Source organism: Chroicocephalus ridibundus, chromosome 3, assembly GCF_963924245.1.
Source record: "Chroicocephalus ridibundus chromosome 3, bChrRid1.1, whole genome shotgun sequence".
In the NCBI taxonomy this organism is placed as follows: Eukaryota; Metazoa; Chordata; class Aves; order Charadriiformes; family Laridae; genus Chroicocephalus; species Chroicocephalus ridibundus.
Window position 1 is genome coordinate 97,402,012 of NC_086286.1, and position 19,960 is coordinate 97,421,971.

Here is a 19,960-nt window from a genome sequence, read left to right on the forward strand (position 1 = left end):
TTCATGTTAAAAATAATAATAAAAAAGATATAGTTTCAAATTCTTATCATTATACAGTTCAAAAACATCCACAATTTTATTTATTGGCTGCTAACACTACCTGGACAGAGGGCAGTGTTATTGCAAACCCTTGATTCTCTTAAAGGGCCGCTGCAGTGTGTCCCGTAAGGTGATACACAAGTTCTGGTTCGCACCTGCGACCCTTGACCACAAGTAACTGAACACGTACTCCACTGGGCCCACTCTTCAACACCAGATTCACCTGTATTCAAGACAACAAACAAACATGAATATAGACATAAGTATTAATGAGACTTTTTTTTTTTGCTGAAGCTCGTTATTGTCTGCTCTTATAAATCAAAGAAAAAAGTACCACACCAAAATAAATATTTAAAAATTCATGGAGTAAAGCAGCTGTGAAAATATGCAATGAATAGAAAATAAAGACACCTACAATGCTGCAGTCACATAACATCTGTCAGAGAGAAACACTTTGATCGCTTAGCATCATTTACCACTTTATGAGAAGTACTGCCCTTCAACATTTTAGAAACAACACTGCCCTCAGGATGTTAAAAGAACATAGACAACTCTTTTTATATCATAGCAAAGGATTTATCTTTGATACTTATACTTGTGACTCTAGAATGAAGGCTAGGGAATAGTTTAAGGAACTCTAACAGTAAGGGAATTCTGATTAGGAAAAAACCCCAAACCAGCCCTATAATTTCTTATCTTTTCTTCAGCGGAGGAGAGCCATCTAGCATTTGAGAGAGGTTCCCTAGAAAAGAGAAGCACTTTGCTTACCAAATTTTAATCTGAATGGTGGGATGGGAACATTGGTTTGATCATTTACTGCACAGATCTGCTCCTTGCTTTTGACCTACAGGTGTGCTAAACTCTTGGATGAGCAAGACCTCATTCCTGCATATAATACATACCTCTATGTGATTTATTAATACCATACATTTGAATAGTGCATTTTTTTTTAATTGTTGAGAGAGAGTGCATTATGTTATTTCTATCTTTTTGAAAGCAAATAATGAAACAGGTCTTCTTGGATGGATGCTCAGGGAAAAATGCTTAAATTTAGTTTCCATGAACAGCCATACACACAATTTTGGAATTCCTTTCAAAAAGGCATTCGTGTTCAGAAAACAAATGCAAAAATAATGTGAACATACCTCACTGAAAAATTTGAGTAAACACTTATGGCTTCATGTTCACCTTCTTCCATTAAAAGTTAGTATAAAATGGCATGATGAAGCCTCTATTACACCCTTGATTTTTAAACCTAAGTCCTTTTTGAAATAAATGGGATTTTCTGCTTTAAAGTAAGTGGCATGATACAACTTCGCCTCTTGAAGTGCTTGCTTAAAATTTCAGTTATCTCAATATACCTCCAGTCTTCCAAAAGTTTTGATATTGGTTGCAATCAAGGGAATGTCTGCAAACTAGGAAGGCTCTGGTGTTATCTTCCAAGAATGTAGTAAATGATACACTATTTCTTTGAACTGTGCTTTTCTAGCAAGCATCTGTCCAAGTTCTTTTTTTTTGTTTCCAGAGGCCAAGCATGAAACCTTTGCAAAATGCTTGTCTCTGCTAGTCTTCTAAGAAGCAATTCTAAGGCTATTTAATGTTATTTTTTTTGTTTTTTAAATGTACTTCTTATTCAGTAACAAGACAGCATGCTTTATAATTAGCACAAAGCTCTCTGCTTTTCATAAAATTATATACAATTCTAACAACTTATATGGACAAGAACAAAATGATGAGATTTTTTAAATACAAAAACTCATTGAAGTGAGTTTTGCAGTCATTTTCTTTATTTTTAGGTGAAAAAATTTAGAAATTTAATCACTGATTATTATTTTAATCTTTTTTTCTGAAATGAGTTTAGCATTTTAATTAGTTCAATACATGGATTGGTTCAGGTTAGACAATATAATATGGTAAATATAGCTAATATCTAGGTAGACAGTAACAATTATAAAATATGTATTATAAGCCCTATGTACATGTTAAAAATACCTGCATTACTGGGCTAATATTTTTTGTCTTTTCCTACATTTGAAGTTTGACTTTGGCGTTGTTAAAATGGTTTAGATGAAAGGTCAAACAGCAGAAAAAGTCAAAGCTATGTTTCTCAAGATGTTCCTCATTACGTAAAACAGTCATATATACTCAGTATAAATTATCTATTACCCAACACATACATGGTGACAGTGCATAGACAATAAAATACAGAAATTAAGTATTACAAAATTAAGATATCTGAAATTTTAAAAGTGGTAAAAAGTTTCTCTTAACCCTTGGAATATGATGAAAAATAGCAGTAACATGATATTAAGAAGTGTGATTGTATTGAGTGAATTTTGAAATGAATATTCGTTATTAAAAGTTCTGAGCATATATGTACTGTCCATTCACAAAAGGCAGAATCTAGCAATATATTTCAACATACCTATAGGACAGAAGGCTTAAACATTTGCTGTAGCAAGATCCTCCGCACTAACATAATGTATGATGCAAAAAGAGTGAAATCAGAGAAAATAAAGACCAAATTTATCTCACTAGCTGCTTTACTTCCTTTTGCACAATGCATTATGATTTTTTGGTAATTTTTAATTTTTCAGAGTATTTTCTACTGCTGTCGGTAGGATTATTACTTATTTTAAAATATTTTAAGAGGAAAACATCTTCGCAGACATATCATACCATAGTTAACCATTTTTGATTTAAGCAAATAAAGACTTTATCTTCTAGTATAAACCTAGAGTCCCTATGTAATCTGCAAATGCATCGTCCATCATTTTCTTTACATCTTTTCCATTTTTTTTCTTTTCTGAAATGAAAATTTCAAAAGGGCTACGTTTTATTTTCCTTTTAGTTTTCAGTTACTTGACAACTCTTCAATTTTTATATCTATCGTATTACACCTACAATCTCAAATTACTATTGGCAAGCTACCAAGCCCTTGTTCTCCCTTGCTGCTCGACATGTAAGAGGAAACATAACTTACTGTATGGAAGGCCTCATTGATCTGTGTAACACTTACCTGTATTATACTCTCTAAATCCCATAACACCTAAGGGAAGGATCAGTCCAAACACATAAAATGACAAATATAGGACAATAAATTATTCAGACAATATTTTTTTAAATAAAAATTTTTACTGCCTCATATCACAAACAAACAGGAAATGCATATTTTAATACCACTTTTTAAAAATCTTCCATTCCCATCAAAATTCAGTGGATTAAGTCCACTATTCTAACTATTACGTGCTTTTCATAAATACTTTTCAGGACAATTCTCTATTCCTGTCTCTCCACCTTTTTAAACCATATAAACATTTTGTTGCACTCTTGCATCTGTTTTATTATTGCACAAAAGAAAATATTAAACATGGTTAAAATATAAGAAACCTCATAATTCAGTATCCATTTACTTTAAAGGCTATTAGAGTTCTTAGTATATGGGTAAATTTATGAGATAGATATGTTAGAAAAAACCTTATGAATCAGTTTAAGAAGATATCACATTAATTATATCACAAGAAAATGAATGCATTAGAGGTGAAGAAAATATGCAATGATCACTACAAAGTAAAATCAAAATGAAGAAGAGATGAAAATTAGTAAGTATGTCCAAAAAGAGCGCAGTATTACTTAAAATGTGTTAACCTACAGTATGTAAAATACAGATTTCCTCAAAGCTGGGCATTTAAATTTATATGCTCTGCTGATACATCTCACATGCTTTCAGAACAGGACCTTGAAAACCAAGCTTGTGTAATTTTGAACGTTCATATCCCACTCCACACACACAATCTATCAGAAGGTGATGGCATAAGTGCTGCATTTATAATGCAGTTCTCTAACACCCATAATAGATGCACTGCAATGCATGACTAGAAATTATAAAATACAAGTTTCACCTGATAATATGAAAGTTTTCGGGATTTATATGAGGAAATAAAACAGATCATCTTACTTATTTTTGGAGTAATTGTATGAATTCAAGAAGCAGCATAAAAGCAAAAGTGTTATTCTATGTAGTAAGCAACTAACATTATAAGTCTGAGCTAGGTATGTTAAGTAATAAGTTCTACTTCCCTAAACAAAATCTGCATGGAGACCAAGAGGGTTCTGGACTCCCCTCTTCCACTACATTTCCTTACAGTAGCATCAACTGGGAGTTAGCCATAAAAGTAGTCCTATAGATTAATAGGAGGGAAACAGACGTTTTCCCCTTCTAAATTCTTTACCAAACAGATCTACACTGATTGGCTCTACATGTATTTAGATTACTTCAAATATTTGATTTCTGCAAATCTGTTAAGTAAAGCACCCTACTACTACAGAATTCAACATGCAACATAACTAGAAGCAATTATAGCTCTTTTACTAAAGTGAATATAAACTGGAAGCATTATGTATGACTGATGCAGGCATATTTTCTATGTTAGTAACTATGGAATACAAAGCAAGTTGTTTCAAATCCATACAATAATTATGGGACACAAGTATTTCCACGCAGTAACTTACTGGAATGCAGTGTGTAAGGAACTGTTAAAGAGTTAGATTTTACCAACAGATACACAGATCATTACTGATGTCAAAATGGACAGTCGTTTTGGTGTATGAGAGCTTAATTCAACTCACCACTGAAATTTTGTCATTGACCTCAAAGGCACCTGTGGTAACTGTTGGTAAACAGGCTTTTTTTTTTTTTTTTAATTACTTCAGCTCTAGGTTTGTTATATCATTTTGGTATCTTTATCTACAGAAGATGAAGTTGCTCAAACAAAATTAGAAAACATGTTTAGATGAAAAACTGTTAGATAATTTGCACATCCAATTAAAAACTACTTATGGCCAATTTCATTTAGCAATTATGAATCTGGAAACTAGAGAATAGAGCGTTGTGCTGGGCCAAAGATAGTAAGTGCTGAATGTATGCACATTAAAGTCACCCTTGTAATTAATTAATTTGATAAACGCCTAAAGCTGGGATTAGACCTCAGTCTACTTATAAAGAAATTCTGAAGCATGTTCTTAACATCATCTTTCAAAAAAAGTTAATGTGTCACAGTAAGCTGTCCTGTGTCTTGTACGTGTGAGACTGCTTTTACTACTAAAGAAATTCATGTTTACACTAAATGATTTGGTATCCACATTCATAGTGCATGTTTTTGCATGATCTACCTAATTCTCAGCTACTTTATTTATGGACTTTAACTGGTGAAAAAAAAATAAATGATTCAAAAAAAGTATCAGCTTAGAAAACTGACAAATATGCAGCAAAAGATTATGGAAACATGCAGTGGTTTTGCTAAAATTAACAACAGTAAATAGAAAAATGTAACTGATGTATTACCAGTTTGTGCCATAAATTTAGCAGCATCAGCTTGTTCCTGAGGGACCCTTTTCTCATGAACAGATCGAGGTCGCTGACTTTTAATTGTATGATCTCCCATCATTCCAAATTCTAAAGACAGAATAAAGGTTTATGAAAGCTTGTGTGTAGACATTTCTCAAAAGTCACATACTGTCTCATGCAATATGTTCCTAAACATACCTGGAAGTTGCTGGTAAGAGTCAGGCAAGTGATCATGGCAGTTAACATCAACTTAACTTTGCTACACTCAGCTTTTAATAAATCCTTAAATTTGTTTCTGCAGATTTTCAAACATGATTTTATTGTATGAACCAACATTCAATGTAGTGACACATACTATAAATCAGCTGTATGACACTGGACAAAAAACAATTATTCAAATGCAGACATTTTATTCCTATATTTTGAACCAGTGCAAACCACACCAGAAAATGATTGTGACAGTGTTAGACATTGCTGTTCTACTGCAGAGCCTGTTGCTCCTCCAGAGGACTTCTATTTCTGCACTCGTCTTTCAGGCTGACGAAGCCTTCAACAGAGATAACAAGTCATCTTTGGGAATGGTGGCAATGAGAAATAATAATAATTTAGCCAACAAACTGCTTAATTTTTAGGCTGAATCCAGCAGAACAAGTGCTTGTGAACTGCTTCCTTTCTGAAACCTCTAAGTTATGAAGACTATAGATTGTATCTTGCCCTCAGTATTTAAAAAGAAGTCCCCATTGATTTTAGCAGGGAAATCTAGGTAAAAATCAATGACATAAAGGCCCGGAGCGTGGGAGATGAGAGTGCTTCATTTTTCATCCTATCACTGCTGTCATTTTCCCTCTCTGGTCCTGCGCAAACCTCCCAGCCTTCTACCTCAGACTCCATTTCTCCTTTCTGTGATGAATTGTGGAGGGTCCTTTGAACTTAGAGGGGGACTGCTGCATCTTCAGCACAGTTCCCTCTGGTCCTCCCAGGCACACACAGCTGTCCGCAGCTTGGTACTAAATAAATATTCAGTTTCTATTGGGGCTTTAATTTAGGAAGTGTGTGCTGGCAACCGTGGGTTAACATTAAAACTACTTCAACTAGAGCCACATGAAGTTTCTGATGAGGCAGAAGATGCTTGAAGCACTAGCAATAAAAAGATAAAAAATACCTGTCCGCCGGAAGGTTACCTTGCAAACGCAAAATTCAAAATTCTCCCCAATTTGTAAAGTCATGAAGATAACAAAACTTACCTTCCTGCCTCAAAAAATGCAAAACGTTATGTAAGGTGTAAATGCTATTTTGCAAACACATTGTTTTGATAAATCATTAAACATATTTAAATTTCTATTTACAGTAAAGAAATAATAAAAGGTAAATATATTTTTAAGGGGTCAATCAGCAGAGAGAGGTGTTTTTCCCTTCCAGTAAATTATTAATACATTTCTCCAAATTAGTGTTTCTTTTTGTAAATATTCATTAATAGCACCACTTAAAATATAAATTTAATTATTCATTTGAGAACAGCAATGCAGTTGGCATTCTAAAGAGAATATTTGAAAATCTAATGAATAAAATATATTTTGAGAACTAAACATCCAACATTTTTAATACTTCCCAGAAATACATATAAAAGATAATTAAATTATATATATACATACATATATATAATATATGTACATATATGTATGTATATACATACGTACGTGTGTTATAAAATTTTATGAATATATTTTTACAAAATACACCTCTTCTACAGCTCCTCTGTTTTAAGATAGCTTTTTATTCTCTGGGAAATTCCTTACTATAATTAAGGTTTTACAATCAATCTTCTAACGCAAATTAAGATTAGAAGGATACTTTTACAATTTTTACAAGGTGCAGTCCAGATGACCATTTAAACTGTAATTAACACGGTGAAGGACAAGAGACTTTTCCCTTGAAGAGACTGTGAAAACAAGGCATGTTTGCTCCGAGTTTGCTGCCTGCGCCTTGCCTGCTTGTCAGGCAATTTAGAGGATATGGCACCATTCTTGCAGAAGACTTAATTCTAATTTTTAAGTTACAAACAGAGTGCAATAATGGGAGACCTTTGCTAGAGGAAGGCTTTCCAGAGGCATACAGGGAGGTGGTGAATGCTCCGGTCCCAGTCCCGCAGCATCCCGTGCTGGGCACAGCTACATGCAGTGTCCCGCCGGACAGAGACCTCCGGTGAAGAGGCAAAGGAAATTCTGGGAGATCAGTTTTCAGGGTTATGGTTTACACCTAGCGTAGCTCCATTCACAACGATGGAGTTACTCATGAGTATCACCAAGCAAAACAAAATACAAGTCGCTGATGCAGGATCTAATCATGCCCCAACTTTTTCATTTTTCCACTTAGCAACAACACATTTTTAATGTACACGTTCAGTTTGCTTCAGCTATTGCTGATGGTCTTTGAGATGCACTTTTCAACTAATCTTCTTCTGATATATTAAGCATTTATATAGTAAAGATATAATTATATATTAAGAATAAATTTTTCATAACAAAACTAAAAATATTTCTTTATCAGTTGTGTCAAAAAATGAAACCAGACTTCTGCAGTGCTCTCATTTTCATATTCATATTCACATTCAGCTGAAGTTTTTAACAAAATGCTGCATGAGAACAAAACCGGTAACAGGAAATGCAGTGTACTGGCATGAGTGAGGACTTCAAGGCCTCATTAAAATTCAGGCCTTGTAAGAAAAGAAAAATAAGGGTCAAGTACATTTTCGTAATGGGATCAGAAGTGTCCAGTTTCTGTGTATAAGTACAAACAGGGCTCTCAGAATTGTTTAATCTAAGAACCTCAACAGTAATGCATTTTTTATGAAGCATTTTATAATAAAATATCTTACTTAAGTGACTGCTGTAGTTTACAATAAATACTAAATAGAATAAAACTTTCCTCCATTTTCAGATCCTAGCTAAATAACGAATGTAGAAGATGAATCAGTTATGCATTTTTTTCCATCAATACTTCATAAAGGAGAAGTATTTAAAGGTATTCTGGGCAGGGAAAGCGTTTTAACCCAAGTCAGCCTAAAGTATGACCAAATGGCACCGTGGTTTCAAGGACCTCGTTTGTGTGGGAAAAGTGATAGGAAGCATTTTACTCTAGACAGTGCCTGGTGTAGAGGTGTCCTGCATGATTCAAGACGTGATATCTGGGATACAGTATTGGATGTTTGAATTGAGATTCTGAGTAAAGGAATTTTTCTCTTTCTCACTCTTCTTACCTAGTTCTTGCTGCTGAAAAGAAGTTTTCTAACCCAGAAGAAGGTATTTTTGCAGACATCAGTTTCTGTACAGAATTTTTTGGTGATTCCTGTCCTCATTTTCCCTTGGGTGGATCAGGACAGCCCTTCTCATCTTTTACCTCAAACATTGACATTAATCAACTTGATTCATTAAATAAAGAGGGACAATGAATCTTTTCAGCAGCAGACAAATACATGGCCTGATCCAGAAATTGCCAACATGACTCTAAGTTTGGAAACATGAAAGGGTTTTAATACTTTTTATTACATTGTTAATGCTATAATCTACCTGCATGAGAATAAAACTCATAAAGAAATACCTCAAAATGTAAATAACAAATAGCATTATGGGGAACCTTAAATGGATCATTTTAACCAGACCGTGACTTATGATCAATCACAACATATTCCAAACATTTGTGGTAGAAAATCTGAGGTTTAGTTATCCGATAAAAGAATTTATCCTGCCATCAGTGGTCCTTTGGTGGCTATGGAAGTACAATAGCTTCCTGCAATAGGATGCATATTCTTTCTCTCCTCAGCTGTACACAACGGATCAATGCTTGAAAGTATTTTAGCAATGCATATATCTTAACATGGATGTGATTTATCATTTCATTTTACATATAACTCTGAAGCACTTCCATCTAGGATTGAAATAAAAAAATAACGTTTTCTGAAATTCCAAAGTTTACAGTTGAGTATTCTTTACAAAAACTCTTATCTGTAGTCCCATTGGCTTTACCTTTAATTTTATGTTATGTTATGGGAATTTTTATTCCTATTGAGTAACCTTTTTAGTTTTTAAAGGAGAAGCTAAAATCTTGCGGCCAATGTAGGTGTACGATTTTAGGAGAGAAGAGAGGTGCCATGTGCTCTCTGTAGGAACAAAGAAGAAAAAACATCTGTTAACAGTACAAAAATGCAAAGTAGGAAGACTGAGCAATACAGAAGAAAAATACCGTCTTTGCAAGTTTCTACTCACCAATTGCTAGTCTTTGCTTTTTAACAAGTGGATAATCATTAAAGTTAAGGTCATGTCAAACAGATTTTATGCCTAGGCTGTTTAATAATATTTGTAAGCCTGTTACATATGTATCCTAGTCATCAGAAGACATTATAAACCATGTTGGTTTGTCTCATGGTTATTTTTATGTCACATTTCATGGGACTTTCACAGTGTAAATGTATTGATATGGTTATAGGTGTACCATCTACTATGAATTGTGCTATTAATGGTACGGAACACACTGGCATAATAAAAAAGTATTTTCCAGCACAGTACTTGGTGAGGACTGCATGAATGAACTGCTGAACTAAAAGAAGTGATTCTGAGACCTTTAGGGTTACCCCTTTGGGGCACGTAAAATATAAAGCAACCTCTGGGTGCTGCTGAGCATCCTCAGCTTGTACTAAGGTGGGATGGTGAGCAGCTCCCTGAAGGCTGATCAGAACCTTAAAAGCAAGAAGAGGCAATCGATTCCCCAAAGTGACTGTCATTTTTTTCTCTCACCCACAGCACTCCGGCAGTGTACTTCATACTATTCTATCCCCTCCTGAACTGTAAATAGTCAAATGAGTGTTTTCAATTACTCTTGACTGCGGAATGAATATTAAAGGCCTTGCAGCCAGAATGTGCATTAATGCAAACCCTCTCACGTGCAGTAGCATGGCATCCTCTCTGTGCCAGCACACAAATGTTTTTCCCAAATTATGCAAAATGCTGATGTAAGTCCCAGGTGAAGGGGAAGAAGGGGATGTAGAGGGGGAAAGGAAGAAAGAGGCCTATAGAAATATATAAAGAACCAGTTTGTTTCAATTAATTTTTGGACTGAGCTATTGAATGATTTCAATAGATCTGATTAATTGCAGACTTCCCGGAGCTTGAAAAAGTTTCCTGCACTTTTAATGTCATCATAGCCCGTTCTAAAGTTTCTCCCACAAAGATACTAGTGCAATATGCAGCAGAGGCAGTACTCGGGGTTTCTCATCACATTGGCAGCTGGTCAGTACAATTTCTTCTGGTCACTAGATGGCAGAATGTGTGTTGATTTAGAAGCACAATTTTGCGTTGAATTGAGAAACCGGGACTTTCTTTTGCACTATAGAATTATCTCCCATGTAAAAACAAGAAATAATTTCATTACATTCAAAGGACTGAGGAGGTTTTGTGTGCTTTTTTTTAGTTCTTCTTTTATAGGGCTCGAGTTAAAAAAAAAAAAAACATAACACCCAAACCAAACAAAACACGAGCTGCAGGTTGTTTTCCCTTACAGTAAGCCCCATGACAAAAGACAAGAAAATCCCAGACGCGCTCCCTTCCTTGTCTCCAGCTCTGCTTCACTGTAGCAGGGCACCCAGGCCCCACAAGGAAGCACTTGTTCTCAAATGCTGCATTGACAGGACACAGAGCTTCAGGGCATCAGTGAATATCGTCACTCTACAGTACAGACCTAAGCTATGGCTTTCTATGGGAACCCCTTAAAATGTTATTTCCTCACCAGGTGGGCAAGTTGCCAAAATGGTAACATAGCTATTAGCTGAATTAGATTTCCATGGGAACCTCTTCTTAGCAAATGTGGAAAATGTTCTTAAAACAGTCTTTGCCTACTTCCTATGTAGATCCTGGTCCCATAAAAAGTCCTCTTTTGGCTGTCTGAAACAGTATAGAAGAGCTTTTACCAGTTTCAAAATGAATGGAATAATTTCTTTTACCAGAGTGAATTAAGATCTGAACTGAGCTGTATTCATGAACACAGTGAGAAAGATATCCTATTACTCATCAAAACATGGAGAGGATTTTTATAGTAGTGAAAATATGAAAGGCAATAGGATTTCTACTAGCAAAGTAATTTTTTTGTTATAATAATTTGGTAATAATTTGGTTATAATAATTGCATTTTATCAAGTAAAAGATAGGTTAATATTTGTAGGAAATTAGATACAAGATTTCCTTTTCCTCACCCACAGAGATATACTAATATATACACGTATACACTCTTTCATCTTTCAGAAAATTAGGGAAAATAATTATGTATTCTAAACAGTCAACATATTCTACATAGGTAATTAGTTTGTGTTTGTCTCTAGGGAGACCCATTTGCTCTTAGGAAATAATGTTGGATTAGTACTATTGCTGCTATTTTTCATGATATAAGAAATGAAATACTACTGAATTAAAATATAAATTATAGCACAAATCCTGATGAGCTGGTCTTTCTTGTGGCAATGCAATCTGCCATCTCTCTGTGCATCTCTGCAGTGGCTACCTCGGCCAGACATTATCTTCAGTGGGATATGAACCTGGCTACAGATTTGGTCAGTGAAGAATATCATAAAGATGTAATATTTATTCACTTTGCATCTGCACAGAATGTTGAAACTGTGGAAGCTCTATTACTTGCCTTCCTGGGCTCAATTGCTCATCATTTTACACCTAGGCAGGAGAAACTGAGCATGTGAATGTAGTGAAGTGACTCATACCTGTTCAAAATGAATGTAAATGTCACCATGGCAGGTACTGTGTTTTCACATGTGCTTTGCAGAATTATAACTAAGCAAAGAAGAAAAGGAGGGGTGAATGAAAGCCCAAACTGCAGCTTTACCCATTTATATCTCCACTAAATCTGGCATATTTTATAATAATCATGGTCAGTATGCAGAAGATGCTCTGTAGTTCACATTTTTCCCATTCAAATATTTCCCTAGTAATGTATCGCAAAATGTTTGTATTCAAACAAAAATAATAAAACTGATAAAGGAAATTTACATTATTGAGTTTAACATTAAAATCGCTAAATTCAGCAGTATATTATTCTCTCATCTTCCCTATTGTTCTCTCTAGAGATTCATGGATGTAATAACACATTAAAGAATGAAAACACAGGGGATTACTTTTATTTATTTTTGCTTTTTAAATGAAAAATTTTAAATGTATTCTCTTGTAGTATTCTCATCATTTTAATGTTTATACTATAATAACTTATTCATGTGTAGCCTTTAAAAATTTAAGTCATGGTATAATAATACTTTGGTATCTTCATTGCTTTTTTACATTTCATACTATTATACTTTTGCATTAAGCATTTTGCTTTTATCATATATTTAATTAATTGAATTATTGATATGTTTAGCTAGTGCAGTAGTTATTTCAGAATAGTAGCATTTTTATACAAACCATCTCTTTTTAGTGAACACTGCAGCAAGCTACCTAGATATTACACAGGCTAGTGTGTGCCTCTCTATTGCTCTATATATTTACAACTCAAGAGAAGTTGACTGAGGATAAACTGTAATTTTCCATGCTATTCTTGAATTCAATAACTTCATTCTCTTTCTTTTCTGTTCTAGAAACACTAGAAAGGTAATTGTAGAAAGCACGATTTACAAGGACATCTAGACTATTTCCTTGCCCTGCAACTATCTACGGCAGACATTTCTGCAGATGGTTGCCTAATCTTTTCTAAATGATAGCAGCATTCATTAAAATTGGAGATGAATTATCTGTGAATTTATGACAGGAAGGTTTAAAGTCTGTGAAAGATTCTGAAGGTGTATGAAGAGAAGGAAGAAGAATCAACATTTTAAGCAATAGGTACTGCAAACTCTACTCACTAAGCACAGTTAAACTGAATGTGGTTTTTTTTTCCAAATGGTAAAGCTTCCAGGTGAAGCTAAATGATATTGCATGCATTTTTTAGAGCATTTTCTTGTCCTTGTTTAAGTCTCCTAAACTGTTTTTACAAAAGAAAAATAAAAAAGGGAGGAACTATCATGTCACTGCATGTGAATTTTGCACACTACATTTTTCTCATTGGTGGTACCACAAAGCTGGCTATTCATATGCAGACATCATGGGTAGCTGCTGAATTTTATGTACAGAGGAGAGGAGAGGAGAGGAGAGGAGAGGAGAGGAGAGGAGAGGAGAGGAGAGGAGAGGAGAGGAGAGGAGAGGAGAGGAGAGGAGAGGAGAGGAGAGGAGAGGAGAGGAGAGGAGAGGAGAGGAGAGGAGAGGAGAGGAGAGGAGAGGAGAGGAGAGGAGAGGAGAGGAGAGGAGAGGAGAGGAGAGGGAGGACAAGACCCTTGGCTGCCGTAACCTGACCTGGTTCCACCTAGCCAGGCCAAATTCTGTCAGCTGAGGATGTGGTCTAGAAGATCTTTTTTTTCAAAAGCATAGACCTACTTTGAGCTAAAAGGTTCATATATCCTCTTCACAAGGATACGTAGCTTTTGCTAACCATCACTGGCAGGTTAACAATCACACACACGCAATTTCAAACATACTATTCCACCCAGTTTAGCCTGGGAGTTATGTGTATGGCACAGCCCCTTGACATGTACAGTGCTGCAATGGCTTCCAAAATGGACCTGGAACCTCCTAAAAGGTCTGATTTCTTATGGTGACACCTATGGCCTTAACAAATATGACTTATAAATCTTCTCTAGTCAACAGAATTACCTTAATGGGAAGACATGACACAAATGAAAGGAAAATCAGTGATTCAAAATCTAAATCTCAGAACAGATTTTCACAATAACTAAATCCTTCCTTCAGAAATACATGCACGGGATTTTAAGTAGGAAAGCACATAAGAGATTTACCCTAAAACTATCAAGGAAAATCACTTGGACCTAGATCTTTCAGGATTACTTGAAAACCCACTAGATGTTTTCACTGGATTTAGTAAAAGCATACTTCTGTAGATGTCACGGTTTAGGCTGGACAGCCACTAAATGTATCTCAAACCAGGACATTAGGTCTCTGAGATTCTCATTTCAGGGTCAGACTCAGCAATTCGTTTAATGGTTTTAAGGACACAGATATCACACTGAGGCTAAAAAACAGTATTCCCCTTCACTCTTGCTGCATAATCCACACTTAGAAAAATATCTGAGCTCATCTGCTAACACATTCTTCCTACCTCTATGGCTCATAGTGTCAGAAAAAACTGCATGGTTGCCTTATTTGACAGGTGTTGTCCATGCAATGCCTCTATAAAAGCAAATGAACTGTTCAACTGTAGATCTGAGCTAAGCAATGCCTAGTTTGTCAACCACCTCTTACAGAAGTTCACCCTGAAGCCTGCATTAAGGAACAGCAGAGGTGCAAGATTCCTCTCCTCCTTAATACCAGATCAAATAGCTAATGCCAACATAGAAAAAAATACAGCAGAAAAAAGGACCTAAAAGCAGACATATTTGATGGGCATAATCTATCTGATCATAATGTACTACTCTTAATACAGGCACAAAAGCACTTTACTGGGTTGAGAAAATGAATCCAGAAAAGAATTAGTCAGACTATGATAATGACACTCCGCAGGTCTACAAAATACTCTGACAGCCATTAGTATACTTGATTTTTTTCCAATATACATATTTTTTAAAACTTTTAAAAATGCTGTTCTGTAGCTGAGATTTCTACTCAATCATGACAAGGTGCCTCCTGGTCCAGTTCTCCGATTAGATTAGAAAGCAATATAAAACACAATCTAGTCCAAGTGGCATTGATATTCATATTAGGGAGAACGATGGGGATGACACTACTGAAGTGTATCATCCTCAGAGGTGGAAGGGCATGCCTGTCTTTCATCAACAGGCATCAATGTAACTGATTTTAGTACCCTCATTGTTCCTACATCCCTACATGATGTCAGACACTTGAATCACTTCTTTCAAAATTCTCATGCATCTCCCGCAAATATACTGCAACCATCTATACCTTTTGACCTCCAGAATGATTAATGTCGGTGTACTCTATAGAGAATTGTGGCTGCTTCCCCTACAGATGTCAATAATAAGGATCATTAGAAAACATCTATTCCCTGACGGCTGCACAAGATATACCTCATGTAACTCATTTCAGCTTGTCAGCACAATATGTGATGTGGTTACCTAAAATCTATCTTAGCTCATCACGGCCCTTCATTTGAAGAAATGGTGCCAATAGTCAACATATATTAATATCTGAAGATAGCGAGCAGGGATTTTTTCAGTGAAGATGTTTAGTTCTGGACTTAGAACTGTAGAGACTGTGATACTCATTAAGCTGGGAACTCTGACTGTAAGTTATGTAAATGCATTCTAAGAATTACCTATTGCTTATGGACATAGAGGAACTAGTATCTCTTTCACAGAGAACTCTGCAGTTAGAGGTGTTTTATGTAGTACAAACAGACTTTCTCTTAACAGCTGGAGACCTTCAACTGGGATGTATATCATGGCTCTCAAAGAGAGGCTTAGGACTGGAATCACAGGATGCTGCTCCTAACTATGAACCTTTTTTGAATTCTCTCCAGAGCTACTTGCACATCTGCCCACAAATATCCTATAAATCTCTCCCATTGCCTCTACTCTGCTGTCTAGAAAGGGCTGGAAAAGAATGGTCTCACTGGGGAGCTCAGTAAAGTAGCTACAAAAATATCTTCTATACAAAGATATTTTCAAACAAAAAATTGAATTTGCTTCAAATTATGTTTTTGCCTCTTGTGTGTTGGCTCTCTGAAAATATTTGAACGATTTAGTTACCTGAAAGAAGTGTTTTCAAATACAGTCTACTGTAAGCACGCATAATGGAATATTTATGGTAAGTAAATTCTGAATCAATAGATTAAACTATGCTCACTAGAGACTTAATAGTATATATGATGTTGATTGTCCAATCAGGAATCAGAATCAGAACTATAAAAGCAGTATGTCTAGTCACAGCTAGCCAATATGCATTATAAGGTGAAACTAAAAAACAGTGAGTATTGAGGAACAGAGGCGGCCTTTGTGGGTGGAAATAATATATTTTTTTTAAGAATAGCTAAAGTATTGGGGGCAAATAGGCAGATTTTGGGTATACAAGCTTTCAGCTCTGAAGTAGAAGCATCAAACTTCAAAGCTCCTAGGTGTTTTATTACTGCCACTTAAAACCTTGCCTTGCTTAGTACTTAGAATACCATGGCCCCGACACTACTACTAGAATGAACAGATTAGACATATTTCACATTCAGTTAAGTGGTTAAGAGTTAACATCAAAAACTGAATAAACAGAAGAGATTATAAACAGAAAATTCAGGAAAAAAAAAGTTGCCCACATTGACCACAAAAATTACACAGCGTGTAATATTTGCTTCAATCTAGCCATCAAGAGTAGCGTGAAAAGCTAATGTTGAAACTCACAAGGTACAAGTTCACAGAAGACCACAGAAAAAGAATGCTACCTTTAGACCTAATACAGAGACTACTCATTCTGTACTGATCTTGTGGAATAAATTTTACATTTTCCAGGATATATTTAAGTTTGATCTTTTCTATTTATTTTTTTTAAAAAAAAGGTTACTTCAATTTGGTATTCATTCACATCTGAGATAAATAAAGTACTTCTAAAAACTAAAACCTTATGATTTTAGAAACAACTTTTGGCAAATGACAATACCACTCTGGTTTTTGAAAATCATTATTTGCTTGATATATAAGTAGCAAACGTCACTAAAATCTATTCAAGGAATCCTAGGTTTCAAAAGTAACGTTCCATTAGTTTTAATGAAGGTTTTGAAAGTGCTGCAGCAATGGGTCTGCAAAGCCTGACTGAACTGGAGTGCTCTGTGCCAGAACTGACTCTGGAGCCCTGAGGTAGTTATATCTACAGTCAGAGCAGTTTATTTCCCAGGATAACTGCAGAACCCATTGATGCAAGACATGGTTATACAAATGCCCACATGCTAACATATGTAAAACATCTCAAAAGGATAGTCTGGGTGCACAAGATCTACCTCTGGGAAAAGGCTTGGTGCCACATGACAGCACATGTATAGAGTTTAGGCCATAGAACAGATGTTCCATTTCTTACTTCCATGTAATTTATATTTTAAAAAAATCATTACAAGTTCCCAGAAGACATGAAGAAGCAATTTTTTATGTAACACATTCTGTCCAAAAAAAAGTCATTAATGCTAACATACAACCCCCTATATTGGTAATCACAGTTAGCACTTGTATATCATTTTCATTACTTTATATGCTGCATTTAAATTATTCTTTCCCACTATCAAAAGAATAGACAAGTCTTGTTCTGCTTCATGTTGTAGTTTTCATACTGAACATCAGAGTAACGTCACCTATGACTGACAATAATTTCACCTCCACCAGTGTAAATCAAAAGTCATGAAATAATGGAATTAAATGTGTGTATAACTGCTGTGTAAGCAGAATTGGCTCCAGATTAATTCTTGTGGTTGTGAGCAGCACACAGGACTGACAGACCTAGATTAATAAGTTATGATTTTCTAGCTCCTTTCTCTATGCTCTGTTAGACCATGTGGATTCTTATGCATATCCATACAATTTAATCCTTTAGGTTACAGCAACAAATACAGCTAATTGAAGTATGATTTCTCTAAATCCTTATCCATGATAAGGTCATCTTGGATTTGCCTTTAAGTGGCAGTCTTTTAAAAGGTCATAACAATAAATGATTCCAAATATTAAGAATAGGATAGTACATTAATCTAGGAGAAAAAGAGCCCATTGGGAGAATGTCTGCTGCTGTTGTTGCCCTCTGCTGTTCTCTTATTACCCCAAGGCCCATCATCATTATTGACATGAAATGTTATGGTTCTATGCACTGGGTACATACTAAACTGAAGTGAGGAGTGTCAGGCACTTTACCTTTGTCACGTGCCTGTGGCAGGGCCTGATCAGTTTGCTAAAAAAGTGATAATTGAATAAAAATAGTAAAGCACTTGTGGAGATAAAAATTATTATATGTGATTACTGAACTACTGGTGCTCTTCTGGACAAATGCCTGTAGCAATCAAGAAGCACACGAATATTAGTCTGAAGAGAAGATGCTGTTTGAAGTATATAAATAAGGTGTAAATTGTTGAATAAGGTAATTCTTGCTAGCTCTAGCAAGCAAGAACTCTTTGTGTGAGGGAAGACAAGTCCCTTAGCTGGTATTTACAGTCGAAGAAAATGTGAGTCCCATACCAGTTCCACAAACTACCTGTAGATCTAGAATTGGGACTAGTAGTTGGAGAGTTGCAATGCTTCTGTGGGCATTTAGCTTCCTAACTCTGGCAGTCAAAACACAGCTTAGGGTTTCTAAATAAAAGGACTTAAAAATTGAGGATCTAGGGAGAGTTTCTGGCCAAGTTATAAACAGCCTGTGTAAACACCACTACCTCTAGGTGTAAATTGTTGGGAGGGAGTTTATTCTGGTTCGTCACATGCCCTCTGCAATGAGTAGAACCTCTCCCATGTCTAGAATAACTTACAAAGTTAGTTGTAGGACACGGAATTTGGAGTAGCAGAAGGGAGACTGCTGCAGCCTTCAGGGCATCAGGAAAAACAGGAGTCCTGATTCTTAACTAAATAATATCAAAAGAAGAATGTCAGCCAAGCAAAAAAATGAAAAAAGAAAAAAAAAGGAAAACAAAGAAGGAAAGAAATCACATATGCATACATGTCTGATCAGGGTCAGTCTGGCTCTGCTCACTGAAGGAGGAGTCTATAGGGGTGAGGAAGACAGAGAATCATTTAATCATCAGGGCTTCTGTTTTCATTGGTTGTATCTGAACTGAATTCAGAGTGTCCTCAGGGTATATAAGCAGAGGTACTGTCTTTTAACTGCTATGCTTAACTAAAATTTTAGCATGTTTTATATATATATATATATATAATTTTATTTACTATTATCTCTAAGCTAAATAATTTCTATTAGAAAAAAAATGTCACAAACAGTTGCAGGTGACAGGGAGGTGTCCCTGTCCACGGCAGGAGGGCTGGAACTAGATGATCTTTAAGGTCCCTTCTAACCTGAACCATTCTATGATTCTATATTGGTTCACTGTAACAATATGCAGCAAATGAACAGGTAAACCTATTAAGCCTAATTCAGAACTGACTGTACTAATGCTGTACCAGTGCATTCCAGTGGGCAGTAGGTGATATTTTTCATATGAAGAGATTATTTCACAAAAAAGCTGTTTCAAAGCCAGACTCATTGATTAATCTGAACTAAGAGTTTCAGACAAAAGAGAAGGAAGGCAAAAGCAAGAAGAACAGCATTCCGTAAAAGCTGAAAGAGCTGCTTTTTTTTTCTTGTTTTATTATAACTACATTTTGAATTTGAATTCTAATTAAAAAAAATCACTGAAAATAAAACAAAACTCCTTTCTGAGTTAAACATTTAATTCAGCCCCAAATATTGCTGTCTGTCTCGTGAAGCAAAAAATTATTATTATACCAGTGAACGAATTTGGAAAAATAGAAATTAAAAAACAAAAATTGCATCTACTCAAGCGCACTAG

At 35.4% G+C, this 19,960-nt stretch overlaps 1 protein-coding gene across 7 annotated transcripts in view; it reads right to left on the bottom strand.

Moving 5' to 3' along the window:
- ADGRB3 (adhesion G protein-coupled receptor B3) overlaps window positions 1-19,960 on the bottom strand; it is a 468,213-nt gene that overhangs the window by 279,772 nt on the left and 168,481 nt on the right. For 6 of the 7 annotated variants that reach the window (XM_063330254.1, XM_063330255.1, XM_063330249.1 and 3 more), the window contains 2 exons: window positions 5,384-5,494; window positions 101-262 (listed from right to left, as the gene is read on the bottom strand). In XM_063330254.1, coding sequence (XP_063186324.1) covers window positions 101-262; window positions 5,384-5,494 — 273 coding nt within the window. The remainder of the gene's footprint in view (window positions 1-100; window positions 263-5,383; window positions 5,495-19,960) is intronic. The other variant, XM_063330256.1, reaches the window with a different exon arrangement.